Raw genomic sequence first — 25,621 nt, forward strand, 5'->3', positions numbered from 1 at the left:
TCTGCTTTTCATTTACCAAAAATGCATTCATCTCTGCCAAAAAGGGCAAGTGTTTTCGGCCTCCATAGGTAATCAGTTTCCTCAGGTTGATCTGGCAATCCTTGGCTATTCCTGGGGATTAAAAAAGACACAAGGTTGAGCATACGACGTAGGAAGTGTGGCTGACATTTAAAGAGGCTTCTGCCAAAATAGAATTAGTTGCTGGAACTCATTCATGAGTTCCCCACCTACATTCCCCACACAGGACTGAGGGTTGGCTGTTGACTAGTAAAAGGATGTCAAGGGACATACAGAAATGAAGGTTTGGTGGTGGATAGACTGCGAGCATGGAAAAAGTCCACCAAATTCTTCCCAACTAATGAATTCAAAACTGCTCTTCCAGTGAATAGGAGAAGACGTGTGGTGTACCTGAGCAGTGGTGGATACTATCATAGCAGATCTGCTGTAAAAACCCAGTGATGTAAGGCCTCAAGGTACTGGATGGGAGGAAGTATCCGGTCAAAAGGCTGAGGAGCCGCCAGCCATACTGACAACTGTCCCTGGAACAAAAAGTAAGAAAAAGAGAGAAGAGAACGCTGAGGAGAAATAAATGAGAAGAAAGTGGAAAACGAAAAGGTACAAAGAAGCAAATTTGAGGTGGGAAATGTGAAAACAGCTAGGTTAGCCCCCAAATAGCCATATCACAATTTTAAAAACACCAATGAACCCACCCCCACCCCCATAACTCCCTGCCTTCCAAAAAAATGGAAATGAGGATGTGATCATCAAAAGATTGCCCAACCAAAAAAAACCAAAAACCTAAACCCAAGATCTGGGAAGACCTTTCTATAGGACGGCTGTAGTATCTTTAAAAAGAAACCTATGAGATAAGATATTTGTACTCTTGAAGTTAAAACTAGGACAACCCCACATTTATCTGGAGCAGCTTCCTATCACTGTTTAGCCTATATAATACTCTGTAGAACTTTGTAAGAATAAAAGAAAATGTGAACCAAACATATAACAAGATAACATAAATTATCTGTCAATTCCCAAAAGGGAGTCCATCAGACTAATGAGTCACTGCTCCTATCTTTGTTTGTTTCCTTTCTATCTTTCTATCTATCTATCTATCTATCTATCTATCTATCTATCTATCTATCTATCTATCTATCTATTTATCTATCTATCTATTGCATTTATATCCCATTGGAATCCAATGACTCTCTACAGCTTACATCACTTACAAGATAGGCAAAATATTAAAAATACCATGTTATGATTAAAAATGTACTAATAAAATCACACTAATAAAATCCTAAACCAAAAGGCACTATACTACCAAAGCAAAATACTACAAAAATAAATAATTGGAGTCAAAGTTGGACTGGTGCATAAACTCAGTTAAGACATTCTCTGATATCTGTTCTCTTTTAAACCTTTTTCTCAGAGACAGCAACGAGGGGCCAGCCTGAGATCCCTTTAGAGTAGACATGTCAAACACAAGGCCCGGGGGCAAGATCCGGCCCACGAAGTGGTTTCATGTGGCCCGCGAAGCCATCCTGGAAACAGTGAGGGAACGGCCTCCACTGCCTTGGCCCTGGCCCAGAGACCCTCCTCCTGCCAGAGACCCTCAGATCTGTCCCACTCCTGCCCAGGCCCCCACCCTTGATGCGAACGATGTAGAGCTGGCCACGCCCACCCAGTAGGCCATACGCACTCTAGCCACACCCACCCTGGTGATGTGGCCCTCAATGAAATTGAGTTTGACACCCCTGCTTTAGAGTCTATTCAGAGCACTGGAACCACTACGGAGAAGCAGCAGCTTCTGATGTTGGTTCCCTTGACTTCTTGGCACTCTGGGGCAATGAGGAGTTTCTTATTAAATGAACCAGAACTTTGGGCTGATACCAATAGGAGGAGATACTCCTCCAAGTGACCAGGTGCCACACCATAAAGTTTTTTTTTTAAAGTTAAAACCAACACTTTCAATATTTGTCAGGAATCGATCAGCAACCCATGCAAGGTGTGAAGAATCAGCGTTATGTTCTCTGGTGCTTACAGATTAGGGTTCTCGGTGATTTGCTTGATAACCTGGCAATAAACTTCATCATGCAGAGTCTTCTTCTCTTTGCACAACTATAAAAGCGAAGGGGAAAAATGTGAAGGATTTAGTTTCCTCTTTTCTTGTAGGCCACATGGGAGGCACTAAGATTACCCCGATCTGAGAAACATTGGAATATTAATTATTCTGCAATGGTCACTAATTGTACTTTGCAATCCTGAGCCCCCAAGGTTGGAGTGCTATCTTGCACTTTCATTGGAATCTGAGGTCAGATTGAGGTCAGTATCTTGCGATAATCTGCATTGTGGTTGATAAGAATATATGAAAAAGCCTTTGGTTCTGATGAAGAACCCAGAAAGCAGGACTTCCTATTCCCCTTAGCCCATTTTTGTGCTGGATGAGAGCATTATTGCTTTAGCAAATAGAAATTGGAGGACAAAGGGGCAGGTTTTGTGTGCCACAGAAAAGGAATCAGCAATGAATTCACTGCTGAACTCAGAGCAGAAGTTCAGACCTTCTCAGCAACTTTAACAAAAAGGTCCCAAGGCAACAGAACTAGCTTACCATAGTTCGAAGTAAACAGACCAAAGTACAGTACATATAAACTCATTAGTGATAAGAACTCATATTCTGAAATGACTCTTTGAGAACTTTTAACGTCTTTCCTTTCCTAATACTTTTGCTTCCCTTCCCTCTTCCTATTTCCTACTTTATCCTTATTGTCAGCTGTATATACAGTATTGCTTCCTCTTGATATCTTTCATCTAGGACTGATATTTTGCAAATTCTTAAAGTGTGCATATATATCTATATCTATATCTATATCTATATCTCTCTATCTCTATCTATCTATCTATCTATCTATCTATATCTATATCTATCTATATCTATATCTATATCTATATCTATATCTATATCTATATCTATCTATCTATCTATTTATCTATCTATCTATCTATCTATCTATCTATCATCTATCTATATCTCTATCTATCTATATCTATATCTATATCTATCTCTATCTATCTCTATCTCTATCTATCTATCTATCTATCTATCTATCTATCTATCTATCTATCTATCTATCTATCTATCTATCTATCTATTAATTTAAGGTAAAAGTTCCCGGAGTTTGCCAAGGTGAATACAAAGGGGAAATAAGCATCACAAAATCAATCTCCTTTCAAGGCTATCAATGTTCCTTCAGCAGAAATATGATGTCCTTCCAGGTCTCATTCGAGTCACTTTTATCTATACAAATCCATTACAAGAGCCACAAACCTGAAGGATTTCATAGATATAATCCATCTTATCTTCTTTCTTGAGGCCTGGCTGGTCTCCCATGAACCTCATCAGAGCTTCAAAATAAAAATCAGCATTGATCTTAACTGAATAAGTAAAATATAGGGTTATGGCACTGATTCCTAAGAAGAGATTCAGGGGCCTCTGTTTTGGTCTGTATTATCACATCAAACACAAACAGTACAATATCATCTAAATTTATCTTCCAGTTAGAAAACAGAAACTGCCAATGAATTTTTTAAGGGGATGATTCAAAGTAAGAATTAGCAATATAATTTTTGTGAACATCTGTTGATCCCTGATTATATGCAATAAAATAAAACTATAGACTCAAATGCACGTGATTTCACTGTTCTTGTAAAAGATCTTTGAAAATTCTCAGAAAATGTGGGACAGGAGATGCATAAGCACTACCTCATAAGATCTTGCAGTGCTGTCTAGTGTCCAAAACAATTCCTGATTCTTACTTCAGAATGTGCAACTATTTTTTTAAAGGGAGGTGGGTGGGAATCAAGCGTTGCATTTATTTATTTATTTATTTATTTATTTATTTATTTACTTACTTACTTACTTACTTACTTACTTACTTACTTACTTACTTATTTATTTATTTATTTATTTATTTATTTATTTATTTGAATTTATATACCGCCCTATTCCCGAAGGACTCAGGGCGGTTTACAGGGCAATTAAAACAGTACAAAAAAGAATAAAATGGAATTAAATTAGTACAGGCCCCCAATTCCTAATAACAATAAAATTAAAATTTTAAAATTAATTTAATATAATTTAATATAATTTAATTAAATACTTTAAAATTTAAAATCCCTCAGTCCAGGCCAGACAATTCGAACAACCAGGTTTTTAAGTCCCAGCGAAAAGACCGAAGGTCGGGGACAGTCCGAAGCTCCATTGGCAGTTCATTCCAAAGGGTGGGCGCACTCACAGAGAATGCCCTCCACCTGGGAATCACCCGCCGGCAATCTCTAACCGGCGGAACCCTAAAGAGGCCCTCCCTGTGGGCGCGCACAGGACGATGGGAGACTGATGCTGATAGCAGGTGCTCCCTAAGGTAATCCGGGCCCATGCCATTTAGGGCTTTATAGGTCATCACCAGCACCTTGAATCTCACCCGGAGGGCAACTGGAAGCCAATGCAGCTTGCCGAGAAGAGGTGTTACATGAGAGTATCGAGACACTCCCATGAGAAAAATGTTTCTAATTCCAACAGCATTTAAAATGTCTCTGCATAACCAAAACCCTTTTTACAGGTTGAGTGTCTAATATAAGTATTAGAATGCATCCCCTTCTCACATTTCATTGTAAGATGATGACTAACTGCTAATCCTTTCTCTCCTATCTCTATATCATTCTTCTTTTATTTACCATATTGTCAGCTGGAAAAGGTTTAAAGAATTCAAAAGCAAACATATATGGAAGTTGTTCTGCTGAAAAAATATAGTCCTAATAGTTGATTTTCAGAGAGCTAGTAAAAGTAGAAATGTTCTCAGTACCTTTCCTGAATTCATAGCTAAATTAAATAAAAGTTTAATCAGTGCTCTAGCAATAGAGTACCCATCACTTCACTAATGGACCATTACGTACTCAAAAAATTTCCTGTAGCCAAGTTATTCAACTCATCATCAGAATGAAACAGGAGAGCTTCCCGGATCGGTACCTACAAAGTCAGAAGGCAGAGATTCAACAGAGGCAGTGGATTCTAAAAAAAGATGAGCAGAAAATGATGAGTGTCATTTTTGCTCAATGAAACTTAATATGTGACTAAGCAACACTTTTTTATTTTTTGGTCAATTTACACAAGAATAACTCATGGGGAGGGGGCACATTTTACACCTAATGCTGGATGGGATCAGAGCCAAAAATGAGTAAAGCACCCAACTAGCTTTTTTTTATTACACCTATTTTTCCCCCCTCTATCTCACCTTCCCTTTATTTTGTCTTTCCTCCTTACAGAACAGGCTCATATAGTGAAAGGATCACATCTACAAAACGTTTGGATTGATTCCTTGGAAAAGACCTGTGCACCTTTGTCAAGGGCAGTATGTAGTTCTAGGGTAAAGGTAAAGGTAAAGGTTCCCCCGCACATGCGTGCTAGTCGTTTCCAACTCTAGGGGCCGGTGCTCATCTCCGTTTCAAAGCCGAAGAGCCAGCGCTCATCCAAGGACGTCTCCGTGGTCATGTGGCCGGCATGACTAGACGCCAAAGGCGCACGGAACGCTGTTACCTTCCCACCGTAGTGGTCCCTATTTTTCTACTTGCATTTTTACGTGCTTTCGAACTGCTAGGTTGGCAGAAGCTGGGACGAGTAACAGGCGCTCACTCTGTTACACGGCACTCGGGATTCGACCCGCCAAACTGCCGACCTTCTGATCAACAAGCTCAGCGTCCTAACCCACTGAGCCACCGCGTCCCTAGTTTTAGGGTAGTCATGCCTAATTGAAAGAGTGGGGAACTTGGTCCTTAAGTGGCATGTTGGAGCATTCTACACAAAGTGGGTCTCTGTGAGTAGGAGCAGAAGAAAAAAATAAATTCAACTGAATCTAGCTTTCGTTTTAATTCAGATTTCATGTAATTACATGAAATATGAATACTTAATATGAATAATTCCCACATATTTCATAATGTTTCCTGTAGTAGCAAAAGTGTAGTTTGATAGTAATTGTTGGAGGGGTGGCAGGAGCCATGCTATAGCTCCAGGGGTAGCTTCCAGGACTTGGGTTCAGGTTGCATATTCAGGTATGGAAAATAAAACTTCTATCAATTAGAGAAAAGAGAATATCTACATTTATTGCTGACTGCAAACCCCTTACAGACTTCTTGCAGAAAACAAAACAACCCCCCCCCAAACTTATGATTTATAGTTTTGATTATTAGACAGGATATAGATAAGCGCTGGCTCTTCGGCTTTGAAACGGAAACGAGCACCGGCCCCTAGAGTCGGAAACGACTAGCACGCATGTGCGGGTGAACCTTTACCTTTACCTTTATAGATTAGATGAAGAAGACTTTTGTAACTTTAGAGAAAGAAGCAAATTTGGAATTGTACTTCTAACTGCTGTAATGAAGATGGGCAGTGACTTCTTTGTGTCTTCTCCCCTTTCTCTCCTGGTTTGATTTTTCCTTTCTTGCCTTTTTAACTTTCTCTTTGATTGCTTTTTCTTTTTTTACTTTCTCATGTTGTGTTAATTTGTACTCGTTTTTATCTCCTTTTTTAAGAACTTTTAATACAAATATTTAAAAAAAAACAACCCTAAGACTTCTGCCCCTTACCCATCTTTTAACTTTCTATGCCCCAAATGACAAAGAGGAGGTGGAACCCAGACTGGAGGGTTCCTCCTGATTTACCTTTGTATGCTGAACCAAGAGAGCGGGGTCCATCAGTTCAACTCCCGTGCCCTTCCATCCTAGCCTAGCAGAAACACAAAATGGGGATTTTGTTACCTACAAAATGAACCATGGGAAGCCACAGGGGATGCTCCAACCTTTAGCATGTGCTCATTCCTGGCTTCAACTTTTGCTCAGTGGAAACACATACAATGATTTGCAGAAGGCCTCAGGTTCTACCCCTCACTGTTCCAGATTAGTTACTTGTGTTTTACCAAGCCCTCCACCCCCACCCGCCAAAAAAACCCCAGCATATGTGAAGAGTTTTCGGCAGAGACTCTAGACCAGGGGTCTTCAAACTTGGCCCTTTTATGACTTGTGGACTTCAACTCCCAGAATTCCTCAGGCAGCGTGGCTGGCTGAGGAATTCTGGGAGTTGAAGTCCACAAGTCATAAAAGGGCCAAGTTTGAAGGGCCCCGCTCTAGAATTAAAAGAGGAGGGTTCTTTATAAAATCAAATATAACAACTGAAATCATAGGCTACCATTAGCTGTGTTTCGCTTAGCAGAGTATGTTGAACAATCAACATTGTTGGACTCACAAAACAAGCTATGCTAACACCTTTGTAAGGAACATGTCAATCATACGCAGCTTGACATGCTAGAAAGCAGCCATCTGTGCTCATGATTTTTGAAGTATGGTCTATATGAGCTCTAATCGATTTGCAAAGCAATAACTTAATCTATGCTAAAGGGCTAACACAATTCCCAGTACATCTTTAGACCCAAACATCTTTAAATTAAAAACTTTTAACATTTGGCATAAAATACTCAGTAGAAATGATCAGCCGCATACATGTTTCTCCACCCTGAAAGAATAAATAGGGCATGTAAAAAATAAGAAGCTTTGTTGGGAAGGTGATGGAAGTCCATCTATGCGATAGATTTATGTGACTATAAGTACAGTACTTGGTACCTTCTCTATTTTTATTTTAATGATGCAGCTTCAGTGTTTTTATTATATTGAATACGGTTTTAATAGGCTTTGTGCTCCATTCAGGTTTTCTTGCTAATGAAGCTCAGGAGGTGTTAAACAATTAAGGACTTCTGAGCAAGCTCAGTGTTAAAGTCGCAATCATTTCATTATTTTCTTTTGTGTGCTGAAGACAGGAAAACCCACTCCCGACTCTTAAGGACAAAAACAAAATGACAAAAACAATCATGTGCTTTGCATCTTGAGCTCCATACATCTTTACCTTACTATCAATCCTTGAAATGGTTGACAGCTTATTCTCAATCCTTCTTTGCTAAATAATACTTACTTGATATGTCTGCCAGGAGTAACTGGTCTTGTGACAGTTAATCTTTCCATTTATCCAACTCACCTGATTCTGCCTTTGTGAAATGATAAAGCTCTAAAATTAATTATTATTAATTAATAATTTAATGCATTTAAATTAACATTTGTTTATTTAATTAAATTATTAATTGAATTATTAATATTGCTAGACACTCAGTAAGACTAATTCTATGAGCTTTTATGAAAATTTGGGATTCTGAAATACCTTGCTCTCTAACAGCACAGGCTTAACTGATCAATGTAAATAGCCTCTTAAATTAATTGGAACTCAGAAATAATACAATAGCTCTTATATAACTGTGACCAGTGTCTCACCAGCATTAACTAAACCTGAACTAGTTAAGTGAACTGGCAGCTGTGCCAATCTAAAATCCTCTAGCAAGGCTCTGGAAACATGGTTTCTTCTATCTGAAAAACAAGTTTTGGTTTGTCCCACTTAGGAAAATGCCATCACCTGTTAATGAGGAAATGTAATTATGTAAGGTATCTTAAGCTTTCTGAAGTGAAATATAAAATAAAATGATCAATATGGTTTCAGAGCAGATCACATCACTTTTTATTTTATAAACCTGCAATGAAGACAAAAGCTATAGTACCGATGAAGCTATTCACAGAGAAGACTTCAAAGCATCCTTAAAACTAGAACAGGTGTGCTGGAAGGAAAAAGAATACACAAAGCCATTTGAAATTCAAAATCCCCATTTCAAGTAAGAAACACCCTGCTTCAAATTCAAAAATAGCTGCTTTGCTTGGAACAGGGGTGTTTTGAGATTCCAAAACCCTTAAAACATCCTCTTTGATATATCACGACAAAGGATTTCAAAGACTCAGGCTCACTTCTGAGGGGATCATATCTAGAAAATACTATCTTACTAATCATGATAAGTATTCAAAATCTCTGCATGAGTCAAAGAGGAAGACATCCCTTTAGATATGCTTTAAGTCCCTCAATAGTCTGGGATTTGGTCTTATCAGCAGAGATGCTTCCTCTCAGATTGAGATAACACCTGACAATCTGTTTCTTAGCTCCATGAACCTCAGTGCACTGTTTATTTAAAACGTCCACATACTTTTTTCAACATTTAATTCTTTATTGACATATATTTTAAATATGTAAAGGTGATTATAACAAATCAAACATTAAACGAAACATTGCAGATTAAATAAATACACACTAAAAAGAACTGATTACAGCACATCAAGAGTGATTTCACTAAACAAAATGGTGGAAAAAGAATTACATTTAGACGGCGATTGGGAATTAACAGGATGAAGCATAATAATTTATGGAGAATACACCTGGGTGTGTGTTTGCTGTGGATGCGTGCACAGAAATGAAATATAAAAATATTTATTTTGAGATAAATCATGAGGAGAGGAGAGGGGAGGGAAGAGGAGAGGAGGAGAGATGCTTCTTTAGCGTATAATTACTTGGTGGCTATAATGGATGGCAATTTTGTACACAGCCAGTATTTTCCATATATTATAAAAATATGGAAGTTCATTGGGACGTTTTTCCAGAATTACCCAGTTATTTCTAATCAGTAAATTAGCAAAATTTCAGCTGGCCAAGCAAAGAAGATTTTTGTCACATGCTTCTAAACCTTTGAACCAGGGCTTTTTTTTTTGGTCATAGAACGCTCAGAATGGAGTTCCGGCACCTTTTTTGGATGGAACCTTGTAGGGTAGGCAAGGTGGGTTGTATGACATGTGTGAGTTCTGGCACCTTTTTCTTTTACAAAAAAAAGCACTGCTTTGAACTGAAAAGCATTCTTGCCACAAAAGATTTCCAGTACAGTTGATGAATCAGAAGTGGTCTTGGGAAAAATATATCTGAGCAGCTAAGAATCGATGTAGCTTCTCTGATCATTCTGACAGCACAGTAATGTCTTCCAAATAGATCACTGGCCCGTTCAAAACTCTGGTCCCACTCTATCTCTGGGATAGGAAATCTTTTTCAGGAGAAGGATCAGAAGGCTATTTTATATGACTGATTGAATTTATCTACCCTGGACAGTGTAGTAGTTGATCCCAGTTGCCAGTTGGATAGGAAAAAAGTGCCTTGTTTGCAAGTAATAGAACAACAGCTCAGTTTCTTCAAGATACAGTATCTGGAGAGGAATAAAGGTGCTAGAAGTATTCTTTCCTTTGTATGTTCTTTTTTTAGCTGGCTGATACCTTCATTTTTCCACAGTGTGTATTATTAATGAAAATGTAGTTCAGAATTGCAATGTCTGAGGCACTACTGAAGGTTCAAACTACTTTTATGTGCCTTAAGACTCTGAGAAACAAAAGAGCCCAAAAGTATATATAAGGAAAAGGTTTGGAGAAAAAAACCTGTGCCCAAATAAACTTGACAGTGGTAAGCAAAGGGTTTTCCACAAGGTGCAGATCCTCCCTGCATTGATAAAGGAATGAGAAGCACAGTCCCAGATTATTATTCACTGGTCTGTTTAACCTATTTGTACACCATCTTTTCATTAAAACAAGAAATTAATTAACATCACCTAGCTAACGTCTGAATATTTGCACACAACACGTATGAACAAGGTTACAACCATCAAACGAAGAATCTTTTCCCATGCTGGTGACCACGTAAGAAATACATAGGGGGCCCCAGCTAGCAATTAAACTGAAACAGTAGATTGCAATAGTATATGTTTAAAGGGGTTTTGCTACAGAATACCTACATGAATTGGGCTTCTCGGAAATGTGCCATCGCAAACTCCGTCATAGTGTAGTGGCAAATATCAAGAGAGTTTACAGGTGTGCTAGGCCTGGTAACTTCTGACTCTGTGCTGGGGGCAGAGTTCTGAAGAGATAGAAAATCAGTCATCAGAGAACTGGTACTCTTGGTAGTGGGGAAAAAAATCATCCTGTGATATTCATATTCCATCTCTTGCGTAGTCTTCTTCATATTCTGCAGTCTCTGCGGATGGTTTGCATTTCTTCATCAACAACATGGTCTCCTCCCTTCACTTTCTTGCTTGACTAATCCCCTTGGTCTCTGCTTGAACCCTCACCTCCTTGTTAGCTATTCTCTCCTGTGTGTTTTTCTTCCAGCCTGTTCGGACTTCTTCATGTTGATTCATGTGGAGGTTGAGGTAATCAGGAGCTGCCACAACCTGCACCATTCCAGAAGGGAAAAGGCCAGAGCGTCCACCAATAGAGCCAAACTGCCAACCTGAACAGAAAAGACTGAAATTAGGCTTGCCAACTTTAACTTACCTGGTCTTTAGATTCAGTCACAGTTTGTTCCATATAGCACCCACCTTGTGAACTCTCAAGTTTCCTCTTTCTGCCATGTTTTCAAAATGGATAGTGATAGCTGATGAGAACAAAGCAGCTTGAAATAGCTATACCAGTCTCCCTTTAATTCTTTGTTAGCAATCCAAATTTAATATAAAAATGATTGTCGCAGTAGCAACTGCTCCCTGTGGATGGCCCTAGTTTGGGCTGATACAGGCAAAAGATTTCTTCTCCCCATATTTGGGTCGACAGGGTGCATAAAAAATACTCAAGACATACGTACATATACATACATACATATATATATGTGTGTGTGTGTGTGTATGTATACAATATATGGCATGTGTGTATGTGTATGTGTAGGGGGGCTTTCGCCCAGGTTCGCCTGGTGCACCAGTTGCGGCCCTATCTGGACCGGGATGCCCTGTGCACGGTCACTCATGCGCTCGTGACCTCTCGCCTTGACTACTGTAACGCTCTCTACATGGGGCTTCCCTTGAAGACCACTCGGAGGCTCCAGCTGGTACAGAATGCGGCCGCGAGAGTTGTCTTGGGAGTTTCCCGGTACTCCCATGTTACACCTTTGCTCCGCGAGCTGCATTGGCTACCGGTTGTCTTCCGGGTGAGGTTCAAGGTCTTGGTTATGATCTTCAAGTCCTTACATGGCATGGGGCCGGGTTACCTCAGGGACCACCTGCTGCCGGCGTCAACTCCCCTCCGCCCTGTGCGTTCCCACAGAGAGGGCCTCCTCAGGGTGCCTCCGGTCAGAGAATGCCGGCTGGTGGCCCCCAGGGGGAGGGCCTTCTCTGTGGGTGCTCCGGCACTTTGGAATCAACTGCCGGTGGAGCTCCGGATGACATCAGACCTCCGAACCTTCCGTCGCGGCCTGAAGACCCATTTATTCGAATTAGCTGGTCTGGCCTGATGGGGGAATATGGGTTTTTAAAATAGTTGTTTTTATTATTGTATTATTGTTTTTATTTGGGCATTGGTTTAATCTTATTTTAACTTTTGTATCGTAATTATATATGCCCTGTGAACCGCCCTGAGTCCCCAGGGAGAAGGGCGGTATATAAATTAAATAAAACCTAAACCTAAACCTATTTATGTGTATAAATGGTGTATGTATGTATGTAAGCGTGTGTATATATATGATATATATATGTGTGTTATGTATGTATATGGGTAGACATATGGGTAGATATATACTTCTTTTGAGAGCATTGTTCATTTTTAACGTGGGCCAGTGTGCTCGTAGTAAAAAATGACAATAAAAGTTATCTTATCTTTGCAGCTTATTTCCCATAGGGGAGTCTCTCTCCAATCCTGAATATGCTACTGCTTTGTGAGTTTGAAACTCCCCAGAATTCTTTAATCAGCATAGCTATTGAGAACTGTGTCACTCAAATTAGCTAACCAATGTTCTTGTCTGACCGAAGCAATAATGTGTGTGTGTGTGTGTGTGTGTGTGTGTGTGTGTGTGTGTGTGTGTTGACATTGTGGACTCTTAGTATTAGTTACTTGGGGCTGGACGATTTCACAGAATTGAGTTCCTGATGGTCAAGCACCTTGCTAAGGATTCAGTAATGTCTAAGGACTCTTTCAACAAATGCAGACATATTTGAATTTGAAACACCCTGTTTTGAGCTTGAAAGTGTGAGACAGCAGGGCAAGAGATATTGCGTGTGTGAGCTCAGAAGGAGATAAGAGATCTGTTTTGAACATGACATTCTAAAATGCTCAAAACCATGCACTATAGTTGGCAGCTGTTTCACTCTTGATAAGGGATATTTTGAGGTTGAAAGAGGATACATTGGATTCAATCTTTCTTACCTGGCTCCAGTCCCTTCATGGGAAGTAGTCGAATGAAGTCACCTTTCTTGAAATTTAAGAGGCTCTTGTCATCTGTGACATAGTTACGCATGGCAATGACATAGTTGGAATCCTTTTGGAAGGATGAGAGAGGAAAAACAGAGGTAAGGGGTTGAAATTACAGGTAGTCGTTGACTTACAACAGTTCATTTAGTGACTGTTCAAAATTACGGCACTGAAAAAAAGTGACTTGTGACCTATTTTCACACTTACAACCATTACAGCATCCCCATGATCATGTGATCAAAATTCAGATGCTTGGCAACTGGTTCACACTTACGACCGTTGCTCTGTCCCAAGGTCATGTGATCACCTTTTACAACCTTTTGACAAGCAAAATCAATGGGGAGGCCAGATTCACTTCACAACCACATTACTAACTTATCAACTACAATGATTCACTTAACAACGGTTAGGTCATAAAATGGGGCAAAGCTCACTTAACATGAGAAATTTTGGACTCAGTTGTGGTCATAAGTCAAGGACTATTAGTATTTGGGTAAATAAGTTGACGTTAAAATATTTGCCTTTGAGCTCAGTGCTTTTACATGGGGTACCTGTACAATCCCTCATGACTTGCACAATGATCTTGTTCTTACCTGTTTCAATTCTTTCAGGAAGATTTCCACTGTAGCCTTGATCTGCTGAGCTTTTTGTGAATGAAGTATGAGCTGCTCATTCTTCAGAGACAACTGAAGGACATTCCGACTGATCAGCTCCAAAGAAAGGACATCTGCATAACTGGAAAAAAAAAGAGAACATGAATTCCCTGGCTTGTTTGGCTTTCATCTTTGGCTTAGTTCTTTTGCAGCTACTTTACTAAGCCTACTGGGATAGTTTTTGTTAGGACATGCCTTCTGAACTCTCAAAAGATACCTGAAGTTATAATAAATCTACTAGCACAAAAAGTACTACAACAAAGGTCATCTACTCTCCCCTTTTATCAAGTTATAAACCTGTGCTTGTTGATCTCTCTAATCTGCACCCAGTGCAATCTAGACCAGGTGGTGCTGCAGCAAAAAAAAAGCAGGTTGAATAACTCAAAATGATTCAGACAAGTGAATCAAGCATGAATTGAATGAGAAGATCAAAGCAGAGCAAAACTTGTTTTATTTTGTATTTTAATGGGAATTTGGGAACATTCAAGATTTTTTTAATTGAATACCTATAGTTGTACGTATGTATGTTGTTTTGGTTTATCAAACTAAACTATCTAAAGTTTATCAAATAGTTAAGTAATGCAGAGGACTAAAATAGGTCCTGCTCACCAGCATGAAATCAAGGAATAAAAAAAGGACTGGAAAAAAGAAATGAAATGCTTCAGTATAGTTATAAAAAGTCATATGATTTCAGATGTCTGTTGGGAATTGATGTGCAGTGCAAAATCAGGTCATAAAGGAGGGTTTTTTTTTTTGCCAAGCAGAGTCAGTTGATGTTCTCCAATGTGCAGCCAACTCACCTGCATTAATTGCTGTAACCACACTCAGCCTCTACGTATATCTTTGCCAGGGAGCCTAGAGTGGGTTCGTGGTATTCTACTGCCAAGGAGGCAATGGCCTCCCTCATGAATTTAGCAAACAGTTCTATGCATGGATTTTGTTGCCTCTCACCTGAAGTTGCAAAGGATCTTCAGATGTTCAGGACTGAAACTGGCTTCTTTGGATTTCTTCAACAGCTGCAGACCCCGGTGAGAAACTCCCAGTATTTGGACATCACTTCCATTTTCTCCCTATTAGGAAGGGAACAGACAGCAGCCACAAAATGGTTGACAAAATGTTCCCATGGTTTGCTCAGGCAGCAGGCAAACTTTTTGTGAGAGGGGGATATTGTGTAGTGGGTCCGACGCAAGGAAGAGACGCCAGCCGGTGTGTGAGTTCAGCTCTTTATTGGAGGTGGGTAGCGAACTGGGGAATGAGGGTTACCTGGCCTCCTTAAATACCTAGCCAGGTAAGCTGACAGCCAATGGGGGTGGCCCTAGGTTTCCCGCCGAAACTGGGTTTCCCGCCAAAACCGTTCAGGCCAACGCCCCCTGGTGGCTGTTGCTATGCAGGTGCCTGCATACATAACAGGGGAGCAGTTGCTTTAGTGGACAATCTGAAGAGTCGGCCTCTTTGGACTAGATGTTTGATGGATGAAAATTACAGCTTCGTGCTTTGTTTCAGGCCACTGGGCCAAAAGAAAGAGGAACACAAAAGAAGCAGGCCGGGTCTATCCTTGACAAATTATTCCCCCGAAAACACTACCCTTAGGACAAAAACAAAAACAAAAAACCTTACATATTTTCATTCTGAGTTTTGCAGTTTTACCCATCCAGATTAAATGAGATGATGGGACAAGAAAAAAACTCCCGGTGAAGAAAAAAAAATTTAGCTTATCTGGCTTGGCTCAGCATTACAGGGAAATCCAACCGATAATGCTTTAGTCTATAAACTATACTTAAACAAAGTAGAGTTTAGCATAAGGGGGTGAATCCAATTAAATAATAAAAATGACAGGCAGTGTGGTGTAGTGGCTAAAGTGCTGGGCTAAAGACCTTGATGTCTGGTCCTCTCTTAGGCAAGGAAGCCAGGTGGGTGACTGGGCCAGTCATTCTCTGTCACTCTGGCCCATATCACAAAGTTCTTGTGAGGAAATTAGGAGGTAGGAGTGTTAGGTATGAACGCTGCCTTGAGATGAGAAAAAAATATATAGGGCAACAAACAAATAGTAGTATGTTCTGGAGATTGGCTTAAACATGATAGCTGAAAACTTCCTGGTGTGCTAAAGCTTTCTCACACAGTCTATCTAGTCAAGGTCAGTTTTTCAACCATGTCAGCCTTCATTGCACAGGCAACCTCTATGGGGCAGAGATCCTGGTTCAGAGGGCTGCCCTATAACCTATATTACCCATAACAGCTGAAGCCCTGCGGGGAAAGAAACCCCTGAATCTTAGTGGAAGGATGGTAACAGAAGTGTCAAGTTATGGAAGGCTGAGGTAGGGCTAACTTACTTTTACTGGGAAAAGGCGAGAGAAATAGCTGGCCCAGTTATCACGAGCAGCCACCACAATTCTTTTCTTGATCCCTTCTTCTGTGATGGAGCTGACATCCATGCCCACGTGGAATTCGGCTGATGGCAACAATACAAAGGAAAAGTTTAGTCAGCAGGCTCAGGCTAGGGATCATTTCCCCTGATGGAAGCAAGCCTCAGAGATGACGCCAGTTAGCACACTTTAGGAAGCACATCAAAGAGTGCGCTGTTTCTAAGGGCAACCTGCAAGCAGGGATCTGATGTTCTGCAGCCAGCATTAGACAGCCTTCTGTTGCAGTTGGTCATAGTCCCTTAAAGGTAAAGGTAAAGGTTCCCCCGCACATGCATGCTAGTCGTTTCCGACTCTAGGGGCCGGTGCACATCTCCGTTTCAAAGCCGAAGAGCCAGCGCTTGTCCGAGGACGTCTCCGTGGTCATGTGGCCGGCATGACTAGATGCCAAAGGCGCACGGAACGCTGTTACCTTCCCACCGTAGTGGTCCCTATTTTTCTACATGCATGTTTACGTGCTTTCGAACTGCTAGGTTGGCAGAAGCTGGGATGAGTAACAGGCACTCACTCTGTTACGCGGCACTCGGGATTCGACCCGCCAAACTGCCGACCTTCTGATCGACAAGCTCAGCGTCCTAACCCACTGAGCCACCGCGTCCCTATCATAGTCCCTTAATTTGCATCAAATAGATTGTTTTAATCATCTAAAACATTTGATTATATGGGGAATTTGTGGTTTGGGGATGGCAATGGCACTTGAGAATCTCTCCTCCTTTTTGAATAAGAGTCCATCAGAATCTGGAACAGGAGGCAAGGTCCAGCAGAAGGAAACAAGCTAAGGCTTGTGCGTGTGAAAGTTAGCAATTTTGTGGCCGAAGGGAGAAGAAAGAAATGCAAGGTTCTAAGTGAAACAGTGGGTGCAACTCCAGAGGGCTACCCATACTGTTTCCTGAAGTTCATCCTGCCATTTAGAAGTGCATGTTTGCTTCCGCTGATCTTTGCAGGAAAAGCAAATAAACATTTCAAAACTCTAGTGCAAATTCACCTCAAAGAAACAAATCCTGATAGCACTGCTCTAAGACATTTTGTCTTTTGGGAAAAAGTAGGCGTGCACAACAAGGCTTTATCCTGTATACTGTAACTGGAGTGAGATTAGGTTGGATCGAGTAAGTTTGGTTATGTGCATGTAAAGTGGGTAGCAGGAAGCACCCTGGATTGTTATACTTGTGCACCAGCATTTCTTTGGGTTATGCACAGCAATGCTACCTCTTCCCAACCTCTCTGGAGTGGGGGTGCTGAAGAATGATTTGCGGGGAGGAGATTGTATTGCCCAAGAAAAACATAATGCCACGTTGCCATGCCCAGAAAGCAGTTAGATTGGCACCTGAATTTTCTCTTGATGGAAGTGATACAGAGTACTAATGCTCTCCAAGGTACCCAAAGGAACAGGCTATATCCTGGGGTGGAGAATAACCTATGTGCCAGTGGCAGTTCTGTCTTCCAAAGGAAGGGAGCAGTTGGGTTGCCTCTTGTTATTGAATGGAAGGAGAGCCCTGAACATCTGGACTTTGGGAGTGAACAGGAATTCATCTGACACATTGCTGCTAATTATTTCAGTCCCTAAACCCAGTTATCACTGAGTGAGGAACATTTAGGTAAAGGTTCCCCCGCACATGCGTGCTAGTCGTTTCCGACTCTCTGGCCGGTGCTCATCTCCGTTTCAAAGCCGAAGAGCCAGCGCTTGTCCCAGGACATCTCCGTGGTCATGTGGCCGGCATTACTACACGCCAAAGGCGCATGGAACGCTGTTACCTTCCCACCGTAGTGGTCCCTATTTTTCTACATGCATTTTTACGTGCTTTCGAACTGCTAGGTTGGCAGAAGCTGGGACGAGTAACAGGCGCTCACTCTGTTACGTGGCACTCGGGATTCGACCCGCCAAACTGCCAACCTTCTGATTGACAAGCTTAGCGTCCTAACCCACTGAGCCACCGCGTCCCTTGAGGAACATTTAGAAGGGCTTATATTTCTTAGCAGGAGAATCGTAGTGGGATCAGTAACAGATCGTGAGGGCAGAACATGATCAAACTTATAACAGTTCCCATAACTCTAATGAATAAAAGAATGCAAGATAATTCTTCAATTTTAGATATTTGGGGACCAGGAAGAACACATGACTGGCTTCCTTACCTAACAGGTCTTTCATTTTGCGCCTCTCCTCTTTGGAAATTCGAATGCATGACTCAGAGTAAGTATCTCTCAAGATCTGGGAAGGGACAAAAATGGATTTCAGTTTGAACTCATAACAGTTATAATGCAAGTGTCAAGCTTTGAGACAAGAGTATATGGAGTAAATTAGATACAGACAGTCTGCGACTTACAACAGTTCATTTAGTGACCATCCAAAGTTACAATGGCACTGAAAAAATTGACTTAAGACCATTTTTCAAGCTTACGAACTTTGTAGCATCCACATGAGACTGTGTGATCAAAATCCAGATAGTTGGCAACTGGTTCATACTTATGACCAATTCTGTGTCCCGGGGGGGAGTGTCATGTGATCCACTTTTGTGACCTTCTGACAACCAAAGTCAATGGGGAAGCCAGATTCACTTCACAACTGTCTTGCTAACTTAACAGCAGTGATTCACTTAACAACTGTGGCAAGAAAGATTGTAAAAACGGGGCAAAACATTTTAAATGAATCGTCATCATCAGGCTAGTGGTTTCTGCTTCCTTCTTCTGGGAGAAGTATGTACTTCTGGGAGAAGTATGTACTTCTCCCAGAAGAAGGAAGCAGAAACCACTAGCCTGATGATGACGGATGGGATTTCGTCGAAACGTTGCGCCTACACCTTTAGTTCTACGCGGGGGAAAACCCGAAAAACCAAGGATCCATATATATATATATATATATATATATATATATATATATATATATATATATATATATATATATATATATATATATATATATATATATATATTCTTTAATCCCATTTATATCCCGCCCTTCTCCGAAGACTCAGGGCGGTTTACAATCTAAAGCACAAATCAATGTGCTTAGCAATAGCCTTCATTCTATGTATATGCCTGCTTATTAGGGCTTTTGCTCACCCCCCAAGCGGCATTTTTACAAAGTCAGCTTATTGCCCCCAACAATCTGGGTCCTCATTTTACCTACCTCAGAAGGACGGAAGGCTGAGTCAACCTTGAGCCTGGTGGGACTCAAACCTGCACTAATTGCAGGCAGCTGGTGTTACTTAAGGAGGCATTAGCCCACTGCTCCACCAAGGCTCTTTGATTCTTTGATATTCTTGACATAGTGAAGAAAAAAGATAAAAGATGGAGTCCTTGATGCGGAGGCTGATGACCAAAAGAAAAGTGAGTCTCTCTTATCTTTCATGCACACATATGTGTTCTCTCTCCCTCTCCCTCTCTCTCTCTCTCTCACACACACACACACTCACCACACAAGCACAAACACACACAGATAAACACACACAAAATACTTACCTGGTCACATAACAAATTCAAGCAGTAAGGATGACTAAAATTTTCCCTGGGATAAAAAACCTATTGAGGAAGAGATCCAACACAAAGTTATTTTCGCACATGCAAGAATAAAATCATGACTCAAAATAGCAAGTGATTGTATACAAATCAGGCATGTCAAACTGCCGGCCCGTGGGCCGGACACGTCATCCTGAAACTGTGCCCACCCCATTGCCGGCAATGGAGGAAAAGTCGCAATAAGTCGTGTGACGTCACGTGACGTCATGAGTTTAATATATTCATCCAGTTCACTGAGTGAAGACAACATATATGTCATTTTGGGGGGAAATAGTGGCTTATCAACACAAAACTCTGTCCTGGCATAGGAAAAGTAATTGAAGACATCCTTTCCTTTTGAATGCTGCTCTTCTCCAGCCAGCCATACAATCAGACATGTTGGTGCTAACCAATCTATATTAATCTCCACCACAGTGAGTGGCTTATTATATGCTTTCACACTGTAATTTAAAAAGCTTCCATTTTTTTTCATTTATGATTTATTATTCTTATTTATCAAGTTTATTGGCCACCCATCTTAACACAGGGTAACTCTTTTGCCATCATCCTAGCCTCATTTTTTTAGATTTTTTCTTAAAATCCCACCTTTATTCTTTTTATAAATAACTCAAGGTGGCAAATACACAAAATGCTTCCTCCTCCTCCTATTGTCCCCACCACAACAATCCTGTGAGGTAGGTTGGACTGAGAGAGAGTGACTGGCCCTAGGTCACCCAGCTGGCTTTCATGCCCAAGGCAGGACTAGAACTCACAGTCTCCTGGTTTGTAGCCCAGAGCCTTACCACTACACCCATCTCAACCCTGCACAACTGATGACTACTCATGATACAATAATCCATGTGCAGCCGTCCCAGATTTCATATTAACCCTAAACATAATATCCATAATAAGCATACAGGACAGAAGGCATTGAAATTATCCAAACACAGTTTGCAGAATGGGAGCTGCAAGAGGATTAGCCACTAAGTCTCCAAACTGTGGGAGATGTTGTCACTACAGATGGACATGCTGAAGTCAGAGATGCTAATTTTAATAACTAAGCATGACGGGAATGCAAGGAGGTAGGACCATGGCACACCTCTTTCCGCAGGAAGAGTTTCCAGGTAGGATTAGCATAGGAGAAGCTGACACTAGCAGAAAGATTGAAGAGCTGGGTTTTGACATTAGTGTCTTCCAACACTGTCTTAGCTGAATCTAAATGTGAAAGAAACAGAAAAAAGAAGGAAATGTAGTATTCTAGGTATGTATAGGTTATTTTTTTTAAGTTATCCTCAAAGCAACTAAGAAAATTTTGAAATATCTCTGAAATGTTCTTGATCCATCTCCTCTTAAAATGGGATCTGAGTAAATATTCTGACTACAGACTACCATCCTCACAATATCTATTTAAAACTGTAAAGCAAAACTAATTATGGAGCAATAAACTGTTCTTTGCTATAATAAATGCATAGATTGCCCTCCAATGAAAGGCACCCAATGTAATAATTCAAAGTAATAAAGGAAAAAATGAGTAAACTGGGGAAAAAAACACCAATAACTGTAAGCTATGATCTAGCCAAGAGACTGAGGCAGCCTTTCCAGATTATTATACATAGAGTTTTGTCAGAATCTCAGTCAGGGAGACAACAATTGGTGAGAATAGGAGCTGTGAACCATTAGCACAGGAGTCTTCAATCTTGGCCCTTTTATGACTTGTGGACTTCAACTCCCAGAATTCCTCAGCCAGGCATGGTGTGGCTGAGGAATTCTGGGAGTTGAAGTCCACAAGTCATAAAAGGGCCAAGTTTGAAGGCCCCTGCATAAGCATCTGGAGATCTCTAGTTAAGAACAGCTGCATTAAGTTGAATAGTTAAGGCAGATGAGCTATGCAGAGTTAAGGTAGATGAGCTATGCAGAGAAAGCCATGTGAATTTAAAAGTTATATTAAAAAGAGCGGAAGAAGCTTCTTGGATGAGAAGCGAATGTCTTCAAAGAAAAAAACAAGAAAGTTCAGCTGCCTCTTGAAAAACCACCTTTGGACAACCATGACCTGGATGACTGAGAATCTCTATAGACATTATATTAAAAAGGAGTATTATGATCTAGTGGAATACTTTGTTTCTGTTCACCATTGCCATCTAAATATTGTCTGATGCTTTTAGAACATTTAGATCAGCATTCGAATAGCAATAGCAACAGCCCTTAAACTTACATACTGTTTCATAATGCTTTACTACACTCTCTAAGCGGTTTACAGAGTTAGCATATTGTGCCCCCAACAATCTGGGTCCTTGTTTTACCAACCTGAGAAGGATGGAAAGCTGAGTCAACCTTGAGCCCTGTCAAGCTCGAACTCCTGGCTGTGGGCAGAGTTAGCCTGCAATACTGCATTCTAACCACTGCACCACCATGGCTTTCAAATGCTTTCAAAATAACATATTCATACTGCGGATCCCATCAGTCAATGAATTTCAGCTGGCAGGACCCAAGAGAAGAGTCTTCTCTGCCATGGATCCTGCCCTTTGAAATATATTACCCACTAAGATGAGATTGGATCCCACCCTCCTGACTTTTCGTAAGAGCCTTATGACCAGGCTCTGGTAGATGGCTTGGGGACCCAATAAGGGAGCTTCATACTGGAAGTGGTTGACTAATTAAAAGCTAATCCCCCCCCCCCAATCCCAATGTATCCAGGTCCCTCCTTTGCCATCTTGTGTTCGTGATTTTAATTTATCTACTTTGTCATTGTACATCTGATGATTTTAATATTTTTATGCTGTAAGCTGCCCAGAGTTGTTTAACATGAGATGGGCAGCAAATACATTTTATAATAAACAAACAAACAAACAAACAAACAAACAAACAAACAAACAATATTCAACCTTTTTTTTGCTCCTGATACAATATTATAGAAACTCAAAAAGTGAACTAAAATATTTTGTGGAAATGACAAATTCCAAATAGCTACAGATTTGCTTCTGTGCTATAAAAATAGGTTACAGTACTTATGAAGCACAATGAAGACTAGACTCTATTGCACAGTTTAAGCAACATTAGCTAAAACTTGCTTAGTTTTATAAAAGAAATGTATCCAGAGTTACACCCAAAATGCTTACCACATTTTCCCCAGGAAAAACACTCCGCCTGTAAAGATGGCTGCTTCCTAATTTACAGTGGATGTGCCAGACAAAGTCTACAGGATCAGAGAGGCTTTACTTACCTATTGTGCCCATTGTTTCACCTGTGACAGAATCTGGAGGAAATGAAGGTGGTGGGGGTGGCCCAGGAGGGGGAGGAGGAAGCACTGAGCCATGATGACTAAAAATATTTGTGAGCGCCAGTTGTTTTTCTTTGATGGTATTGGAGGGTTTAACTGGTGGTGAAGGTGGTGGCGGTTTAATTTTTTCAGAGGAGACCTGGGATGGGGAAGAAGAAAGGAAGAGTAAGGGCTCAGTTCAGCCATGGCAATGTTACTCACATAGGATTAGCGTCTCATTCACATCACAGAGCTAGCAAGTTAGTCTTTGACAACAAAGTGTCAAATATAGTATAATATAGTATAATATAATATAATATAATATAATATAATATAATATAATATAATATAATAATAATAATAATAATATAATACAATATAATATAATATAATAATATAATACAATACAATACAATACAATATAATATAAAATAATATAATATAATATAATATAATATAATAATATAATATAATAATATAATAATATAATATAATAATATAATATAATAATATATGATAATAATATATGATAATATAATATAATATAATAATATATAATAATATAATGTAATGTAATATAATAATATAATGTAAGCTGGAAGCTTTCTGGCAGAAATCTTCTAAGTTACTGAAGACAATTGTCATTTAATTTGTTCATTTAATTTGATAGATTTCTATACATGGACCCATTAGGATGATTTAAATGGTGCAAACTTTATAAATGCCATAACAATTTATTAGTAGTGGTAGATAGATTTTAACAGCATCTAAATAGAGTTAGTAGTGCCTTGTGTATAGGTCAAATCATGGTGTCTCTTGGTTGAGACTATCAAAATTATTTTCAGAAGATTGAGTTCCATCCAGAGAACAGACAGAACATTTCCAAAGATGCTGACTGAGTGGAGATAACTACAGCCATATAGTCAGGTGTTATTTTCATACGTTATGAAAATTAGTTTTATTTTCCCTTTGGTGGCAGATATAGATTTGTCTGATTTTTATCCATAGGCTGGGCAAAGAAAAAGTGAATTATTCAAAGCTTCCCAATGAGTACTATGAGCTGACTGGAAATTTAAGCCTGCAAATTTTGATAGGACATTTCCTTCTGCACACTAGATTGAAAGTAGCCCATCAAACACTCACCAGCCCTAGAGTCTCCAGTTTTGCCAGAGCTTCATCCTGTGGCTCACATTTTGTAGGAGATTTAGGGATGTCTCTGCAATTAAACAAAAACCAGCTAAGATGACCTGTGGTGTGGACCACCATGGATTGTGCACAACAAAAGACCTAACCTTAGAGACTTTGTTTATAGAAATTCTCTTACATACATAGATACAAAAGCTCCATGGCTGTTCCCACTCTAGGAAGGGAATCCTGTGACAAGATGGTTAATCACTTATGCAAGAAATGTCCAGTATTTGGAGACAAATATTTTGTCAACTACACATTAACACACTTTCCCTCTTCCCTCAAATTGAGAAGTTCTAGGGATGGCCTGAATTTTTTCTTCCTGCAACTTTAACCATCAAGGGAGATCTTTGATCAACTTGACACTTTTCTTACCTAGCAGGCACGAAGGGTTTTGGTGGTGGGACTGGACGCTTCTTGTGGTTTTTAATAATCTTCCGTATCTCCTGGCTTGGTTCAGGTTGTTCAGGCTTCGTATTCTGGAATTTCCTCTCCTGATAATTCTCCAGTTGTGTAGGAAGTGGCAAATCTGAAGCAAAGAATTAAGAGTATGTTTTTCTTTTTTTTAAGTTACAACCCTACTAAACTTCTACACACACACACACACACACAAATACTGTTTTGGTATTCACCAATAGTTTCTAAACAGCTACTTTCCAATCTCTTACACAAAGTTCTTGCTTTCTTCATCCTGTGTGTGTGTCTAAGAAACTAGAATGGGCAGTGAGATGAACAGCAAAAACCAACTGTTTCAGAATAGAAAAGTTGAAGGAACAGGATGCAAAAGCAACCCCAGGTTGCTTGGATAGAATGCTATATAGATCTGTTGAATGGATGGATGGATGGATGGATGGATGGATGGATGAACAAACATGTCACCATCTCTTTATTCTGTGCCCTAACCATAGCCATTTCTGCAGAGATTAATATGAAGGAAGCCATTTGGGGTGCAGAATCATACTCTCATGCTGCAGTGTGAAAGACGAATAGAAAATAGAAGGTTAATGTAAAAAAATCATGGGACTGTCCTGCAGTTTGCTTAGTTCAAAGAGCGGTTGACATCTACCTGATGTCTTCTTCCATGCATTAATGTTTTGGCATTGTTATTTCTTTATCGTATCTGATAAAATCAGGGAAAATCTTTATCATATCTTATAAAATCACCAAGATTAATATCAGACCAACAATCAAGAAGTAAACAATACCTCCACCAAGAAACTGCCAAACAAGCCAACAGCAAACAGCCCAACCAAAGAATCTCCAAGACTACCCCCCCCCCCCAACACTGACAGGGCAAGCCATTAGAATAGAAACAGAGCAAACCTCGCTCCTCGCTAGCACTGATGATGTTACCTAGTTTGGCTAATGAAACGTCTGCAAAAAACATCAACAACCAAGCTCAGAGAGCACCAAGGACCCCTCAAAATCAGCTATTG

General features: G+C 40.1%; 1 protein-coding gene across 1 annotated transcript in view; it reads right to left on the reverse strand.

Annotated features, from left to right (window-relative positions):
• MYO15B (myosin XVB) overlaps positions 1–25,621 on the reverse strand; it is a gene marked incomplete at its 5' end in the record, with an annotated part of 107,524 nt that overhangs the window by 11,965 nt on the left and 69,938 nt on the right. The window contains 18 exons of the mRNA XM_083351115.1: positions 17–111; positions 372–539; positions 2,042–2,118; positions 3,326–3,432; positions 4,951–5,023; positions 10,387–10,447; positions 10,740–10,861; positions 11,073–11,233; positions 13,132–13,243; positions 13,770–13,911; positions 14,781–14,899; positions 16,160–16,278; positions 18,380–18,455; positions 19,706–19,765; positions 20,841–20,956; positions 22,962–23,157; positions 24,141–24,213; positions 24,561–24,714. Of these exons, the coding sequence (XP_083207241.1) occupies positions 17–111; positions 372–539; positions 2,042–2,118; positions 3,326–3,432; positions 4,951–5,023; positions 10,387–10,447; positions 10,740–10,861; positions 11,073–11,233; positions 13,132–13,243; positions 13,770–13,911; positions 14,781–14,899; positions 16,160–16,278; positions 18,380–18,455; positions 19,706–19,765; positions 20,841–20,956; positions 22,962–23,157; positions 24,141–24,213; positions 24,561–24,714 (2,031 nt within the window). The remainder of the gene's footprint in view (positions 1–16; positions 112–371; positions 540–2,041; positions 2,119–3,325; positions 3,433–4,950; positions 5,024–10,386; positions 10,448–10,739; positions 10,862–11,072; positions 11,234–13,131; positions 13,244–13,769; positions 13,912–14,780; positions 14,900–16,159; positions 16,279–18,379; positions 18,456–19,705; positions 19,766–20,840; positions 20,957–22,961; positions 23,158–24,140; positions 24,214–24,560; positions 24,715–25,621) is intronic.

Source organism: Vipera ursinii, assembly GCF_947247035.1.
Source record: "Vipera ursinii genome assembly, chromosome: 2".
Classification (NCBI taxonomy): Eukaryota; Metazoa; Chordata; class Lepidosauria; order Squamata; family Viperidae; genus Vipera; species Vipera ursinii.